The sequence below is a fragment of the Balaenoptera acutorostrata genome, chromosome 4, assembly GCF_949987535.1.
Source record: "Balaenoptera acutorostrata chromosome 4, mBalAcu1.1, whole genome shotgun sequence".
NCBI lineage: Eukaryota > Metazoa > Chordata > Mammalia > Artiodactyla > Balaenopteridae > Balaenoptera > Balaenoptera acutorostrata.
The window spans coordinates 140390490-140407728 of NC_080067.1; the positions used below are offsets into that span (position 1 = coordinate 140390490).

Consider the following 17239-nt stretch of genomic DNA (forward strand, 5'->3'; position numbering starts at 1 on the left):
ACAAAATGTGCATTTGTTTTTATCTAGTTTTTCTCCACTTTGTGGATTCTTGTTTAGGTAAGGCCACCGCTCAGTTTGGTAAGAGTAGCTATCTATTGTAAGAAAGACACAGTATCAAAGGCCTGGGAATACTAGCAAAGTTTTGTGGGATTTTGGCAGAAATTGGTAAGTAATAATCAATTTTTGCTGCAGCCATAAAAGCATCTAAAATAATATTCTTAAAACATTGGCAGTCATTTCTCTGCTTAACACAATTTAAAATAATTCTCAGGGTCGGGGGGGGTGGGCGGGGGTGTGTGTGTGATGAATTGGGAGATTGGGATTGACATATATACACTAATATGTATAAAATGGATAACTAATAAGAACCTGCTGTATAAAAAAATAAGATAAAATTTAAAACTTCAAAAAAAATTAAAACATAAAATAAAATAGTTCTCATTTCTTATGCTTCTGAAGACATTTCTTGCCTATAGAAAAGTAGCAAGCAACCTACCAAAAGCAGAACCCCTCTGCATTGTCCTTTACTGTTTTCTTTTCTTAATAAAAGCTTTCATATGCCATAAAATTCACTCCTTTAAAAGGCACAGTTCCATGGTTCTTGGGACTTCCCTGGCGGTCCAGTGGTTAAGACTCGCCCTTCCACTGCAGGAGGCGCGCGTTTGATCCCTGGTCGGGGAACTAAGGTCCCCCATGCCGTGTGGCATGGCCAAAAAAATAAAAAAATAAATAAATAAATAAATAAATAAAAGGCACAATTCCATGGTTCTCACTATGTTCACAGAGTTGTACAACCACTACCACAGTCAATTTCAGAATATTTTCATCATCCCCCCAAATGAAAACCTGTCACCATTAGCAGTCACTCCTCATTTCCTTACAGCCCTAGGCAAACACTGATCTACTTTCTGTCTCTATAGACCGGCCTACTCTGGACTTTTCATACAAATGGAATCATACAATTTGTGGTCTTTCTTGACTGGCTTCTACATTTTCATTTAAAGCCTGCAGCTAGCTGAAGACATGACAGAAATTTCAGTCAATGCAGGAAACTGACTGAAACTGGCAAGATTTGCTTTGAAATCAATACTTCCCCAAGAGAAGAACTATGGAACATTTTTTTTCAACAAATCTTAAAAATAATAAGAACTTCTGTTTATTATTATATTAGCACAACAGGGTACATAATTTAATACTTAGGATGAAGTGCTCATCGCGTTTCACTAACCACGCGGGATTCTTTACGTACAATAGATCACTGAATCCTCATAAGAAGCATTCCTGTTTACACCGGAGAAACCTGTAGGTCCGTGAGGTTTGGTCACGGATCATACACCTACAAAGTGGCAGAGCTGAAAGTTTAATGAGTCCACGTGCCCCAGGCCCTACAATCCAGTTTATAGTGCCTGTTTATCCCCAAACCATGAAATTCCCATGATCTCATCTGTATCGGTCACATTTCTTAGTTGCAAATGGCAGTCCTGCCTCTAGCTGGATTAAGCAGAAAAGGGATTTATTCAAGGACACTGGAAGTTTGGGGAGGGTGGAGAAAGTGGCTCAAGGTTGTTGTTTCCAGGAACAATGCCTAAAACCACACTGAAGAACTGGGCTGGTGAAAAAAACACAAGAATGGCTGTGGCCACCATGCACTAGAAGCCAGGAACTTGAGTGCCACTGCCACCAACATTGACGCCACTTCTGGGCCAGCAGCTCCACCTGGCAGCCACTGCCTTCCTGCACCAGCCAAGTGGAACTTTCACAGAGAACCAACGCATTTCCTCCCATGCCTCATCCTGAACACATGTCTCCCAAGGACAAGTCTTGTTGGCAGTCTAGGTCAGGCACCCACTTCTGAGCATATTTAAGTGAACTAGGATTTTCTCTCCTGCCAAGACCAACTTCAAAGGTCTGACTTCCTGTGCTAAGAAGCACATCCTCCCCAGATGAATGACAGATGCCATCATCAATATGGGTGGACTATTTGGAAGATGATGGGCAACCAAAAGTACAATAATTGTCTACTATCCATTTAAGCAAAGCTCACTGGGAATCTTGGGGCTCAGCTGGGCCTATCATGGTGTAAACTGGTTGAATGGAGGAGCTGAGAGGATGAGGCCATGGTACCAGGTTCCCCTACAGGATAAAACCACAGACAGCACAGAGGCCCAGCTATAAATGCCAAAGTCAAGTCGCCACTGGACCATATGCTCCTCAATACAAGGTCCTCTAGGTGCACCAGGAAAGACCTCCCACCCCCTACACACACAACTGTGAGTAGGTCTCTTGTAACAATGTTAATCTTACTAGAGTGTATTCAGATGTTATCTGTCCCGTTGAAACCTTCAGGTAGGATCTGCCACTTCGTGGGGCTGGGGGGACATCAATCACCTAGGGAAGATGTGGGTCTTTGAACAGGAAGCCAGACCTTTGAAATCAGTCTTGGCAGTAAAGGAAGTCCCTTAAGACAGCGGTCCCCAACCTTTCTGGCACCAGGGAGCGGTTTTGTGGAAGACAAGTTTTCCATGGACTGACTGGGGCGGGGGTGGAGCTGGGGGAGGGGATGGTTCAGGGCTCAGGCGGTAACGCGAGCGATGGGGAGCGATGGGGAGCGATGGGGAGCGGCAGATGAAGCTTCGCTCGTTCGCCCGCTGCTCACCTCCTGCTGGGCAGCCCAGTTCCTAACAGACCTCAGACCGCTACTGGTCCGCAGTCCGGGGGTTGGGGACCCCTGCCTTAAGACCTTACTTTCCTAGGCTAGATTTGGGGGAGGAGAGGCGTGCTGAGGGCACTTGAGGGCCCTGCCAAAAGTGGACGAGGGGTGTGCTCTTTCCCTCCCCAGCAGGCTGGGGATTGGGCTCAGAGGCAAACTGGAGAGGGTCACAAGCTGGATCAGCCCATCCTAGGGACTGTCTTCCTTTCTTTTCTGTCATCCCTGAGCCTTGAGGAAAGCTGTGTTTGCATGTTCCAGTCTGGTCTCAGCCAGGCAAGAGGTATTATGACAACACCTCTGGGTCTGCCCTTAGGCCAGAGAAGGAGAGGAAACCCAGTACCCCCGCCCAGCCCCCACCCCGGGACCTGGGTCACAGTGGCAGCAGGAATACCAAGCAAAGTTAAGTATCTGAGGGCTACATTTGGGGGTGAGGCGTCCTTCTGCTGCACCCCACCCCAGTTACTGATTTCTGAGAATCCAGATGGTGGAATGGTGGATTGCCTTGCAGGACTGCAGTAACCGTATGTTGAATGAACAGAACTTTGTCGAAAAGGAAAATCAGTACTTCTAGCAACAGGCAAATCAGCATGAGTTGTGCCTGAGAGGTATTGGAAATGTCCCAGAAGGTGGCTGAGGCCCAGGGATGGGGACTCAGGCAGTTGGTAGCACGGAAGTATGGCCCCAGCCATAGAGACGTTACAGGGGACTCCCATCTCTAGGAGGGGTACCCCAAAGAGCAGGGCTATATCCTGGGAGCACGATGAAGAAAAAGAATAATAATGTAGTCGTTCTATCAAGGAACTTAAAACTATAGTCCTGAGGGACCAGACTACTGAGGCTGAACCTCAGGCACACAGAACAAGGACACAGCTCAGAGATAAAAGCCTGTGATCTGTGATCTGAGGATCTATCCTCAAGCTGTTGGGTCACCAACATCCATGAGATGTTACGGAAAAACCGGAACAAACGTTTTGGCTAACCCAATACATCAAAAGAGAGGTAAGTGTCAGATTCCGATTCCACAAACTCCAATGAACCGGCCCAAATCTTTTTTTCTGGCCTGGAACTTAGTTATTTAAATAAGTGAATCTGTTTTTACATAGGCAAACTTGCCTTCTTAACAAGAATAGTCAAAAAAAAAAAAAAAAGAATAGTCCATGTCTCAGTCAGTTTTAACATTATCCATAAAAAAGATAAAAAAGGGCTTTCCTGGTGGCGCGGTGGTTGAGAGTCTGCCTGCCGTTGTGGGGGACACGGGTTCGAGCCCTGGTCTGGGAGGATCCCGCGTGCCGCGGAGCGGCTGGGCCCATGAGCCACAATTGCTGAGCCTGTGCGTCTGGAGCCTGTGCGTCTGGAGCCTGTGTTCTGCAACGGGAGAGGCCGTGACAGTGAGAGGCCCGCGCACCGCGATGAAGAGTGGCCCCCACTTGCCGCAACTAGAGAAAGCCCTCGCACAGAAACGAAGACCCAACGCAGCCATAAATAAATAAATAAATTAAAAAAAAAAAAAAAGATAAAAAAGATTAACTTAGATGGCCAGGCAAAAATATGCTTTTTATTACTATTAGTTGTTTATAGAACAATCATTAAAATTAACTTTAATCATTAAAATTAACTTTATTAATTAACCTTATTAACTTTATTAATATAGACAACATTTACAAACATAAAGTGTGCTGTGCTGAAATTAGGAATTACTGGAGTTTTCTGATAACTCTGTCTTCTCATTAACTAATAGCAAAAATGGTTTCATTCATATATGTTGCTGCAATGTAATTAGGTATCATATTTCTAATTCTAATATTTAACAAGCTTCACAGAATCATAGCCTTCTAAAATGTTTTGGAACTATAGTTTTTATTATAAACTCTTATTTCACACTGTTCACAATTGTATTTAGAATAATATATCATTGCAGAAGCTAATGATAACTCATTCAATAAAGTAATCACATATGCCAATTAATGCCCCATCATGTAAGCAGAAAGGTCTGAAATTTCCTTTTGAAGATGTAATTTTATTTAACTATCACACACTTTACAAAGTAACTTGTTCTTCCAAAATCAGAGGGGCAAGTGACATGCTTCTGAGGCACTTCCATAGTACAGCGCTCCGAATTAAATAAGGAAACAGACCTGCTCCTTTTGACCACTCTCCATTATCCTCTAGTTGCCCAATTCTGTGAATAAGGCAGTTACACAAACCTAAAGAAGTCAGATCTTTCTGAAAGTGGTTGGGACACAATCTCATGGATGTCAATCTCCTGTCATTTGCCAAAGGTGCAAGTGGGCACCTTATCTTTGTTTATTAAAGGGTTCCTAAGACAGGAAATTGGATCCCTAAGACAGTAAACTGAGATTTTCATATCACTGAAAAAGCCTCTGGGGAGTTTGATACGTAACAAAGAGAGGCTTCAGGTAGGTTTATGTAAACCTAACATTTCAACTCTGATTAGAGATGAAGCCAAACGTGATATCTTGTTTCCATTGAGCCCAAGGATTTTTTTTTTCCCACCTCTGAAAGGTCAGAAAATACTTTCAAACTCTTTAAAAGTGGACACTGGAATCTATTTCTAGAATAGCTAAATCAGCTAGCTTGGCTGATGGATCTATGCTGCCAATGGCTCATGAAGTTAGGCAGGAAAAAGTACAACCAAGATATTTGGTGGTTTCTTTATTCACTACCCAGAGAGAAGGGCTTTATAAAAAAGAAGAGTGTCATAACTCCACTAGGCTAATTTTCTGATCTTAACATTTCCAACCATATAGAGAATGTCCCAAAAGTCTTAGAAAAATTTGTGCTTTAATAACCTCAGGCATATAAATGCAGCAAACTTGTGAAAAACATACATCATTTGGAGGTTTAGTTGCCTACATTCCATACTTCTTTCATTTTGTGACCTTTCATGATACATTCTTAGTTGTTGTTGAAGTACCTATGTTTGAAGATGGCAAACAGCAACTGTTTTTAGCTTATTAGAGTTTAAAACTGCACTAAGACTTTGGAATACCCTTTATGATTCCCAGCCTGAGTCCCTATCCTAACTCCTTTCACCTGATGACCGACATTTACGCTCTGAAATGTATTAAATTGTTTCCTTAAAAGTAAGTTCTCCTCTTGTTTTGCCATATCCTCAGAGCAAAGCTGGTTGAATATTTCTCTGACTTAGTTTCTTACAGCTCTCTCATCTACACATCACTGGAGATATGACTTGTTTTGTGAAAAGTACAGAGGCACACAGTTCTCAGACTCTTGTGTTACAGAAAGAAATCTCAGCCTCTATGTGTGATGTCAGTACTACTGAAAATGATTGGGGGCAGTTCTGTGAACAACGAGATGGTCATATTTTAATAAATTGCCACACATTCATCCAGTTAAAGAAACCTGTCTTGACTCCAGGTGTTTTCTCTCCTTCTCCCTGATCAAAGTTATTTGGGTTTTTATCTGTGACTTCTTGTGTTTTTATAAAGGTCTCATATATTTCCTGGGCTCTGGCAATTTCTTTCTGTGCATCAAAATGGACTTTTTGCCTGGTCAGAAGGGGAACAATTAAATTAAAGTCATTAATTCGCTTGTTTAGTTTTTTGATGTTTTCTTGAAACTGCTCACAAACTTGGTTCCACTGTTTCTGTTCAGTTGGTGTCATTGGATTCCCAAGTTTTTTCCTTGACACTAATATTGCCTCTCTGAGTTGATCAATAGTATCCTTTATTTCCTTTTGCATTAGGATCCATTCTGGTTGGTATCCATTATCTATCAATATTCTGTTCAGGTTGTGAGTCATGGGATCAATATATGAACAGCCAGAAAATTTTTTTAGAGGTTTTCCTTTCCCACTGAGATTGTCAAAGTCTCCTTTTGCCATTGATTCCTGAATGAGATCCTCCACCAAACGTTCTATTGCTTGAGTTATCTTTTGTTCCTTACTGTGTCTTACATCTTTAACAGTTACACTATTGGTGAAATACTGGCTTTGCAGTTTCTCCTTTTGGTATTCCATCACTTGCTCAGTTGCACGGTCTGCTCTAAATTGCCTATACTGCTTCTCTCGTTGACTTGGAGTCCCAAAACCAATACCCTCAAAACTTAAGTAATGCCGGTGTTGGGGTGTGTTATATTTGATTTTTTCTTCTTCTTCTTCTGTTTCTTCAACTTTACTCTGTCTGGCATTTGTTTGTTCTATCACGTGGGAAAGCACCTTCCTATAAGCTTCTTCGATCCTTATAAATGTTGCAGAATCAGCAGTACTAGAGCCACCGTCTGGATGGTATTGCTTGGCAAGCTTACGAAAAGATTCCCTGATATCATCTGCAGAGCATCCTTCATCCAGATTCAGCAGCCTATAATATTCTCTCATCTTCTTTTTGGATTTATGAGTTGACATCATTCTAGTTCTAATGACACCAAGATATGGACCCATTTTCATTTGGTTAGGAATCACTGAAGCATTTATCAGGTGAGATCTTAAGATTTGAGCCATCATCACATACACTGTGTTCATTATTGTACCCAGAGTTCTTCCTAGCAATGATCTATAAAACGACAACAAATATAGGGTGAAGACAGTTGTATTATCAGCTAAATTTATATTTTCAGCAATAAGGATTAAATTACAGTACAACAAGGGGTAGTTCTTTCTAATGCTGCTGCCAAAATTCTTATAGCTATATTTCATTTATGTTAGCAGAGAAATGGAAGTTGATGATGCTTTGCATTAACATATTGTGATATAATCTGGATTCTACTCCTCACTAACTAACCACAGAATTTTAGAGCTGGCAAGTTCTCAGAGATCATCTAGTCCAATCTTCTCATTTTGTGAGAAAATGTAGGCCCAGAAGGTTATGCAACATAACCAAGTCCCATAGCAAGGTGTAAGCAAAATGGTTAGGGTTAGGGCACAATAAGCCCCTTGCTTAATTGTCTGTATCCCCAGCAGATTATAAACTTCATTGGCACCACCATTTCTTTAGTTAGTGAGTGTATCATTGTCTTTATCGTCCCAAGGAGTCTTGTCATGAGAAGACTTATGTGAAACAATCAGAGAACATGACAAAGTATGTACCTAGTCTGACACTAAATTGAATAGAATCAAGTGTCCAAAAGACTTTAAGCTCTGCAGGTTGTTAGGAAGGAGCTATCTGCTGCATGCCGGAAAACCAAGATGAAGGGTGAGGCCTCCCAATACGTTAGCTATTATTTTTAAAATGCATGGTATAGGGCTTCCCTGGTGGTGCAGTGGTTAAGAATCCGCCTGCCAATGCAGGGCACACGGGTTCGAGCCCTGGTCCGGGAAGATCCCACATGCTGCGGAGCAACTAAGCCCATGCGCCACGACTACTGAGCCCGTGAGCCACAACTACTGAGCCCACGTGCCACAACTACTGAAGCCCACGCACCTAGAGCCCGTGCTCTGCGACAAGAGAAGCCACCGCAATGAGAAGGCCGTGCACTGCAACCAAGAGTAGCCCCCGCTCGCCACAACTAGAGAAAGCCTGCGTGCAGCAACGAAGACCCAACGCAGCCAAAAATAAATAAATAAATTTATTTTTTTAAAAAAGCACGGTATAGTAGAGGAGAAAGTCTTGTACACAGGTAATGGCAGTGAAATGCTGGAGGTGGTTTAATTGAAAACAGGATTTTGATGTATAAACGCTAAAACTGAGCTCCTGGGGACTCCAATTTTCCGGACAACTGGGGTCTGGGAGTTTCAGAGTTGATTGGGATGGTAGTGATTGTGCGAACCGTGGCCTTCGCGGGGAAGTGGGAGACCCAACCCGGGACACGCCCCGCCCCCCGCCGCCCCGCCCCCTACTCACCTCTGATGCTGGGAACGGGCTCAGCGGCTCCCGCCCCCATGCTACGCCTGTGCGCATGCGTGACCGATGGGCCCTTCACTCCTCAGGCTTCCCCGAGGTGGCCGGGGGCAAGTGTCTCCGCTGGACTAGACCACCTGCGTTTTACACTGAGGGAACCCTCGGGGTGCGGAGGGCAGTAATATACCTAATAGGAACAGATGTCCTACCTTACCAGGGAACCCCAGAATCCCTTTTAAAACGAACTCTTCCCAAGAGGACACAGCAGGACATTTCCAGAGGCTACGCCCCGCCCCAGACAATCTGCTCCGCCTCCGCCCCCACCTCGAATGGGAGGTGGATCGATCGACGGGGATTCTGGGAGCTGTAGTTTGCCGGGAAGTGCGGCGCGCGCAGAACTCTGCCGCGCGCCTGCGCCTGCCAAGAGGAAGGCGGGGGGAGAGCCGGGCTCCGAGAATGTCGCCGTGGAAGTGGTGGAGACATATAGGAGTTATCGTAGGCGAATGTAGGTTGGGATCCTTCAAGTCCTATTGGGTCGGAGGGCAGTGGCCCTCGGTAAATTGGTTTTTGAGGAGGTGAAGACAAGTCCGTTTCCCCGAACAGGACCTGAACAGCCTCTTCGGGTCTGCAGCCGGGGACACCAGCTCAGAGACGAGGAAACTACCCAGCCCAGAAAGATCTAGCTCACCCGGGTTAGAAACCTAGTCTTTCATTAGTTCAAGAACGTAGTGAGCAGCTCACTCTGCCCGGCGTTGGTAGGGGGTGAGCACAGTCGAAGACAATTAAATTAGGTGTTTCCTGGCTTTAAGTTCAGCCACTATCATGGGGATTTACTTTTTCCCCCTACTGTACGAGGAGATAATTGTAAAAAAAGAAAGAACAAAGAAAGCGACAGAAACTTGGAGAGTCAGACCTGAGTTGAAAATCCTATGGCTTACACTTGCCTTTTTTCTGTGTCTGTTTATCTGTAAAATGAAGGTACCAACAAATGGTAAACTGTATTTAGCAGTTACTTTTGGCCAGGCACTGTGCTAAATGCTCTATGTATAGTCTTTTCAAATCCTTACAACAGACCTGTGAGGTAATTGCTGTTGTTTTCCCCATTTTACTGATGATGAAATAATAATTGCATCGAACTCACTGAGTTTTTGTGAGAATTACACAATGTATGTAAGCCACTTTGCACAATGCCTGGCACATTAAATATTTTTGTTATGATTGTGTCTCCTAAAAGAAGCCAGAAATAGGTACTAGTCTAGACAGGCTTCTGAGTTATAGACAGTGTAATAATTTGTTACCTTCTATGTAGGTGTGCAGAAAATGGTTAAATTCTTATTCAGAAGTATTTCCTTATAAGCAAACAATGAGCATAGAAGAACTCCTGTGCGAAAGAAAATGTTTACAAGTTTTAACTCTTCTAGCCAACATTTTAAACAAAGCTATAAAAGGGTTTAAAAAAAGCACAAACAGTTTTAGAAACTACCCATACTTATATAGCACTTTGCATTTTACAATGCACTCATCACAAATGCCATTTTGATGTTTGCATCTTATAAGTAACTATACTTTAACCGCGAGCAGTTAAGTGACTTGGTTAAGTGACTAGACTCTGTAAGTTACTGGGACTCTTAAGTCCATTTCTGTTTTCAGAATGTCAGTTCTATAGTGTGATTCTGTACATGTAGAAGGTGAATTGGAGTCAGCTGAGTTATCAGTAAAGCACGCTTTCAGCTGCAAAGTGTAAATTAGCTAACTGACTTGGGGGATTATTTTTCTTATGTATATGAAATGGTGGAGGTAGGCAGTTTCTGGTATTGGTTCAGCTACCAAGAGTTGCTTTACCATTTTCTCTCTTTCTCCATGTATGTATTTCTTTCTAAATTATTTAAAAGTAATTGCATATATTATGTTCCTTTACCCCAAAGTACTTCAGTATTTAAAAGTAATTACATGTTTTACATCCCTTTACCCTGAAGTACTTAAGTATTTGTTTCCTCAAAACAAGGGTGTGCTCTTACATCATCCTAGCACTGTTATCAAATTCAGCAGATTTAACATAGATACAATATTATTATTTATTTTTTTTGGCCATGCCACATGGCTTGTGGGATCTGGGATCTTAGTTTCCCTCACCAGGGATGGAACCAGTGCCACCTGCAGTGGAAGCGCAGAACCCTAACAACTGGACTGCCAGGGAATCCCCAACCCATGGACTTTTAAGTCAGCAGGTCTTCCTCAGTTTAGTTATGGGCAGAAAGAGTCCACCATTTGAAAATATAGTTCTCATTAAAACAGAAAAAAAACCAAAAGAATTAAAATATAGTTCTGTTCTTTTCTTTTTTTTTTTGGCTGTGTTGGGTCTTTGTTGCTGCCTGTGGGCTTTCTCTAGTTGCGGCGAGCGGGCTTCTCATTGCAGTGGCTTCTCTTGTTGCGGAGCGCGGGCTCCAGTAGTTGCGGTGCGTGGGCTCTAGAGCACCCGGGCTTCAGTAGTTGTGGCTATGTGGGATCCTTCCGGACCAGGGCTCAAACCCGTGTCCCCTACATTGGCAGGCAGATTCTCAACCACTGGACCACCAGTGAAGTCCTAGTTCTTTTCCTTGTAGAAGGTGCCTGCATACTCTGCAGTCAACAGTCCTAAAGATTATAAGATGTGATCAGAGGATCAAATTTAGAGTCAGAACCAAACATGTAGGTTGACTAACTTTTTTTTTTTTTTTTAATTTTGGCTGTACCGCTTGTTGGCAGTTCCCGTGGCCGGGGATTGAACCGAGGCCACGGTGAAAGCGCCGAATCCTAACCACTAAACCACCAGGGAATTCCTGGTTGACTAGCATTTTTAATGTGATCATGCTACCTCGCTTATTTAAACTCCATAGACTATTTTTTTTAAGATTTATTTATTATTTATTTTTGGCTGCATCAGGTCCTAGTTGTGGCATGCGGGATCTTCACTGAGGCATGCGGGATCTTTTGTTGTGGCGCGCAGGCTCTTCATTGTAGCACGTGGGCTTCTCTCTAGTGGTGGCGTGCGGCTTTTCTCTCTCTAGTTGTGGCGCGTAGGTTCCAGGGCACGTGGGCTCTGTAGTCTGCAGCACACAGGCTCTAGTTGAGGCACGCGAGCTCAGTAGATGTGGCGTGTGGGCTTAGTTGCCCCGCAGCATGTGGGATCTTAGTTCCCTAACCAGGGATCGAACCCGCGTCCTTGCATTGTAAGGCGGATTCTTTACCACTGGACCACCAGGGAAGTACTTCCACAGACTTTTAAAAACCTGTTCATTTTCTATATAAAATTATTAACCACTTTAAGGTTATGTCATGATTCAAATCAACATGCTTGAACCTCAATCTATTATTTTCCACAAAGTCTAATTATTACCTCCAGTTTGTCAGCTGGGTTGTAGTATAATCTTACACATAGGGCTGGTTTTAAATTAAAGTGTGTTGGATTAGATGTGTGTGACATTTCCTAGTCTGGAACATCTTTTTCATAATTCCATGCTCTCAGAATAGAGTTGAGCATTTTGAAACAGATTTCCCCATAAACAAGGGAGGGTAGAGAATTGGCATGAATTTAGTTAGCACACCAAAACTTAATCATTAATTCTGTTTCTGAGTGGGTGGGAAATAGATGTGTGATATTTTTAAAAAGTTACCAGAAAACAAATTTTCTTACCTTATAGTTATATTAAATACTTCACTGAGCTACTTACTGCAAGAAGCATGGCACTACAAAAGTAACCTCTTTTCTCTTTGTACTCTCAGATGTAGTTTCACACTTTGACTAAAGCAAGTGAAGGCTCAAGACTTCCTTGGTGGTCCAGTGGTTAAGACTCTGAGATCCCAATGCAGGGGGCCCAGGTTCGATCCCTGGTCAGGGAACTAGATCCCACATGCATGCTGCAACTAAGAAGTCCTCATGCTGTAACTAAAGATCCCGCATGCCGCAACGGAGATGCCACAACTAAGACCTGCTGCAGCCAAAATAAATAAATATTAAAAAAAGAAAATAAAGCAAGTGAGGACTCTTTTAATCCATCTGTTTCTTTTTTTCCCCTTTCTTTCATTTGCTGGTTCTGTGGTAACTGCAAAGAAGTTGATTTATTTCCAATAAGTTGTGATGCCATAGTAACCAAAATCACACTCCCCTGAAGCTTGATTTATGGTTCCATTTGCATCCTAAAATCACATATTTTTCAATGATGTTTGCGAAGCTTATCTTCTGAAGCTACAATTCCCAGAAGCACTATGAAATATGCTTCTCAATTCATTTACTATGAAATATGATTCTCAATTCATCTCAATTCCTTTTTTTGTTTATTTTATTGAAATAGAGTTGAGGTACAGTATTATGTTAGTTTGAGTGTATTAATTCATTTTTTACTCTATTTGATCAAGGAAGAGTTGGCTGTAGACAGTGTCAGCTTTAAAAGAAAGACAACGAGGGAATTCCCTGGCGGCCTAATGGTTAGGTTTCAGTGCTTTCACTGCAGAGGCCTGGATTTTATCTCTGGTCCAGCATGCTGCACGGTGTGGCCAAAATTTTTTTTAAAGAGGCAGTAGATTAACTTAATTAGCATAACAAACACCTAAAGTCTAGGGGGGTTGGGAAAAGGTACCCTGGAAAAGAGGAGATTCGCACTCTTTTAGATATTTTTCCGTTTTCCCTCTTCGCAGGTGGGTTGCCCAGTTATTGAACCATTCTAAGGTGGTCAGTAAGGGCCACACGCAGGATTTGTGGAAATTTGCTAATGGAATACTGCCTTCCCCAACCCAGGATGCCAGTTTTCATTTTTGGCATCGAATTAACAAGGTGATTTATTGTCATTTGAGCCTGAATTATCTGCATTTGACTGGTGCTGATCTCTAGTGCTTTCTGTTCCTTGAAACTATGAATAATGTATATACTTCACTCTAATTGCAGGCTACTAATGGGGAAACAAGTGCACATCAGCTGCCTGAGAATCGAGATTTAAATTGACTCCAACCCATATTATATTTACCCAACCTGTTTATCAAAATCACTGCTTTACAGCACAACACTATGTTTTTCTCATCCTTCAAAATTTGTTTCCAACTTTATTGAGGTATAATTGACAAAAATTGTATACATGTAAGGTGCACAACTTGATAATTTCATATATGTATAATTGTGAAATAATCATCACAACCATGCTAATTAACAAATTAACATATCATCACCTCACATAGTTACCGTTTTCTTTTTCTTTTCTTTCTTCCCTTTTTTGAGATCCCAACTGCAGGGTGGAAAGCCTTCATCAATCCTTGGGAAACCTGGGACTTCATTTATAGGTAAAGAATTTTTATCTGAAGTTAAGATCCATTATGTTCTTTTTCTCTTATGCATTGGGTTTGTTCAATAATTAAAGTCCTATGTGATCCGAATTCCCCTGGTATCTACTACCATGTACATTCATTATCTTTGGCTTTAAACATTTTAGCTCTGATGTGTCTGGATGTGAATCTTTTTGAGATTATCCTGCTTGGAGTTCATGGAGCTTCTTGGATGATAAATGAATGTTTTTCCATAAAATTTGGGATGTTCTCAGCCATTATTTCTTCAGTTGTTTTTCTCATCCCTTTCTCTCCTTCTGACACCCCCATTATGCATTTGATGGTGTATTTAATGGTGTCAGATTTCTCTGAGGCTCTGTTTATTTTTCTTCATTCTTTTTTCTCTCTGTTCCTCAGGTTGGATAATCTCTATTTGATCTATCTTCAAGTTCACCATTTCTTCTGCCAGCTCAAATCTACTACTGAGGGGACTTCCCTGGTGGTCCATTGGTAAAGAATCCGCTTTCCAATGCAGGGGACTCGGTTCGATCCCTGGTCGGGGAACTAAGCTCCCACATGCTGCAGGGCAACTACCGAGCCCATGCACTCTAGAGCCCACATGCCGCAACTACTGAGCCCTCACGCTCTGGAGCCTGTGCACCACAACTAGAGAGAAGCCTGTGAGCCACAACAAAGAGCCTGTGTGCCGCAACAAAAGATCCCGCATGCCACAACTAAGACCCAACACAGCCTAATAAATAAAATTAATTATTTAATTAAAAATATAAAAATAAAAAATAAAAACTTTTTAAAAACCCCAAATCTACTGAGTCCCTCTAGTGAAGTTTTCATTTCAAATGTTATATTTTTCAACTTCAGAATTTCTATTTGAATCTTAATAATTTCTCTTTATTAATATTCTATATTTGATGAGACATTTTCATGACACCGTCTTTTAATTCTTTTTTTAAAAAATATTTATTTATTTATTTAGGCTGCGCCAGGTCTTAGTTGCGGCACGTGGGATCTTTGTTGTGGCATGTGGGATCTTTAGTTGCGGCATATGGACTTACCCACTGGACCACCAGGGAAGTCCCCCTGTCTTTTAATTCTTTGTACATATTTATAATGGCTGCTTTGAAGTCTTTGCAAAGTGCACCATTCAGGCCCCTTCAAAGGCAGTTTTCATTGCCTACTTTTTTTCCTGTATATGGGTCACACTTTCCTATTTTTTGCATGTCTTGTAATTTTTTGTTGAAAATTGGACATTTTAGGTAATATATTGTAGCAACTTTGGATACTGATTTCCCCCCTCTAAAGGTGGTTGTTATTTGCTTTGTTGTCTGTTTGTCTAGTGACTTGGCTGAACTAATCCTGCCAAGTCTGTTTCTCCACAATGTGTAGCCTCTGATGTTCTTGCTCAGATTTTCCCCTCTTGCTTTTTTCTTTTAACATGGCTATTTAGGGGTTGCCTCTGCGTGGGAATAAGACACTTATTGGGCAAAGGTTGTGCTTAAGCCCTCCTAGCCAGTTAGATTTTTGCTCTTTACCACTGTATGTGTGTGTGGCTATCATGGTTCAGGGAATTTATGTTTTTGCCTCTTGTTCAGCCAGGGAATAGTAACTTGGAGGTTTCCTCTCTGATCGTTCCTGAAAGGGCACAGCCTTGGGCATGCACACTGTTTTCAGACTGCCAGGGATGAGTATGGTATTTTTAGGCCTGGCTTCCTAGAAGTTGCTTCTGGGTCAGAGTAGCTTATTGGTGAACCAATCTTAGTAAGATATTGTGTTTAAGCCCCTTGTGCCAGTGAGGCTTCTGCCCTGGATGGGCAGTTCTGTGTGTAGCTTGGGGAACACTTTCAAGTTTGCTCATGTCCTGCTCTGATTGCTCCTGAGTAGGTGCAACCTACTGTGTGCACGTGACTTTCCCAAACTCAGAGTTGACTAGATTCCAGGAGGGCTCTTCTTGGCCGTCTCTTTCCCTGATTAACTCCTTGCTTTGCCATTGTGTCCCGACAGATCTATTAAAGTGAAGCAGAGTGTTAAGTACATGTGCCCTGGATCCTTACTGCCTTTGTTCAAATCTTGGATATGCCTAGCACTCAATGAATGTTCTTGGGCAAGTGACTTAACTCCTCTGTGCCTCAGTTTCCTCATTTATAAAAAGGGAGTGATGATGGTATCCACCTGGTAATATTGCTATATGGATTCAATGAGCTAATGTTGTAAAGGATGTGGTGAGCACTGTGTCAGGGTTTGTTTTGAATTCAGTGTTTCTATAGTCAGAATCAGGAACTTGGAGTCTCTTTCCTTCTTTTGGGCTAATCTGAATTCAAGCAGAGTAGTGTTTGATGACCCTCTTCAGATTTGAACTGGGAGGGCCTAGAGCAGAGTTCTCACCCTATAGTGTTCAAAAGAGTGACCTGAGGGCTTCCCTGGTGGTGCAGTGGTTGAGAATCCGCCTGCCAATACAAGGGACATGGGTTCGAGCCCTGGTCTGGGAAGATCCCACATGCTGCAGAGTAACTGGGCCCATGAGGCACAACTACTGAGCCTGCGCGTCTGGAGCCTGTGCTCTGCAACAAGAGAGGCCGCGATAGTGAGAGGCCCGCGCACCGTGATGAAGAGTGGCCCCCGCTCGCCGCAACTAGAGAAAGCCCTCGCACAGAAATGAAGACCCAACACAGCCAAAATAAATAACTAAATGAATAAATTTATAAAAAAAAAAAAAAAGAGTGACCTGAGGAGCTTCTTAATAATTCCAGATGCTACCTCTAGAGATTCTAATTCTGTGGTGCTGCATAGAGCCAGAATCTGTATCTTTAATGCATTTTCAGATGATACTGATGCAGGGGGTCCATTGACCACATCTGAGGCAAACTGACTAGACCCTGAGATCCTTCTTTGAGTGACTGTAGACCACTGATTCTCAACTGGGGAGGAGGAAGATTTTGCCTTTCAGGGCACATTTGGCAATGTCTGGAGACAGTATTGATGGCCACAACTGAGAATTGTCACTGGCATCTGGTGAGTAGAGACCAAGGATGCTGTTCAACATCCTGCAGTGCACAGGACAGCCCCTACAATAAAGAACTATCCGGCCCAAAATGTCAATAATGCTGAGGATCGGGGATTCTGCTGTGGACCATTTTTTCTCTTTTCTCTTTTTCCTGTATTTCCTCCTAGATCTATTATGATGTGCTAGAGTTGCTAATCAAGGAATAGAAGAATGTTGGAACTAGAAGGGACCTTCGAAATCATGTAGTCTTACTCATCTGAGAGAGAAAAATGACATGCCCAAGGCCATACAGTTAGTGGCAGTCTACTGCACGATGTTTTCCTATGATCCTCCCCATCCAGAGGACAAACATGCTGAAGTGCTGCAGAAGGAAAAGAAGTGCTAGAGTATTTGCATATTGGC

The 17239-nt window shown here is 42.5% G+C and overlaps 1 protein-coding gene across 1 annotated transcript; it reads right to left on the minus strand.

The window, feature by feature from the left end:
* Nucleotides 1-4361: 4361 nt before the first annotated feature.
* On the minus strand, nt 4362-8813 carry DNAJC28 (DnaJ heat shock protein family (Hsp40) member C28). Its single transcript, XM_057544857.1, has 2 exons — nt 8530-8813; nt 4362-7242 (listed from the first exon to the last, which is right to left on the minus strand). The coding sequence occupies exon 2, from the start codon at nt 7209-7211 to the stop codon at nt 6051-6053; it is 1161 nt and encodes a 386-aa protein (XP_057400840.1). The 5' UTR covers nt 7212-7242; nt 8530-8813; the 3' UTR covers nt 4362-6050.
* Between the last annotated feature and the right edge of the window lie 8426 nt (nt 8814-17239).

Bases quoted from the DNA above. Each gene is read 5' to 3' on its own strand.
- DNAJC28 (XM_057544857.1), bottom strand. From the start codon at position 7,211: ATGAACACAGTGTATGTGATGATGGCTCAAATCTTAAGATCTCACCTG.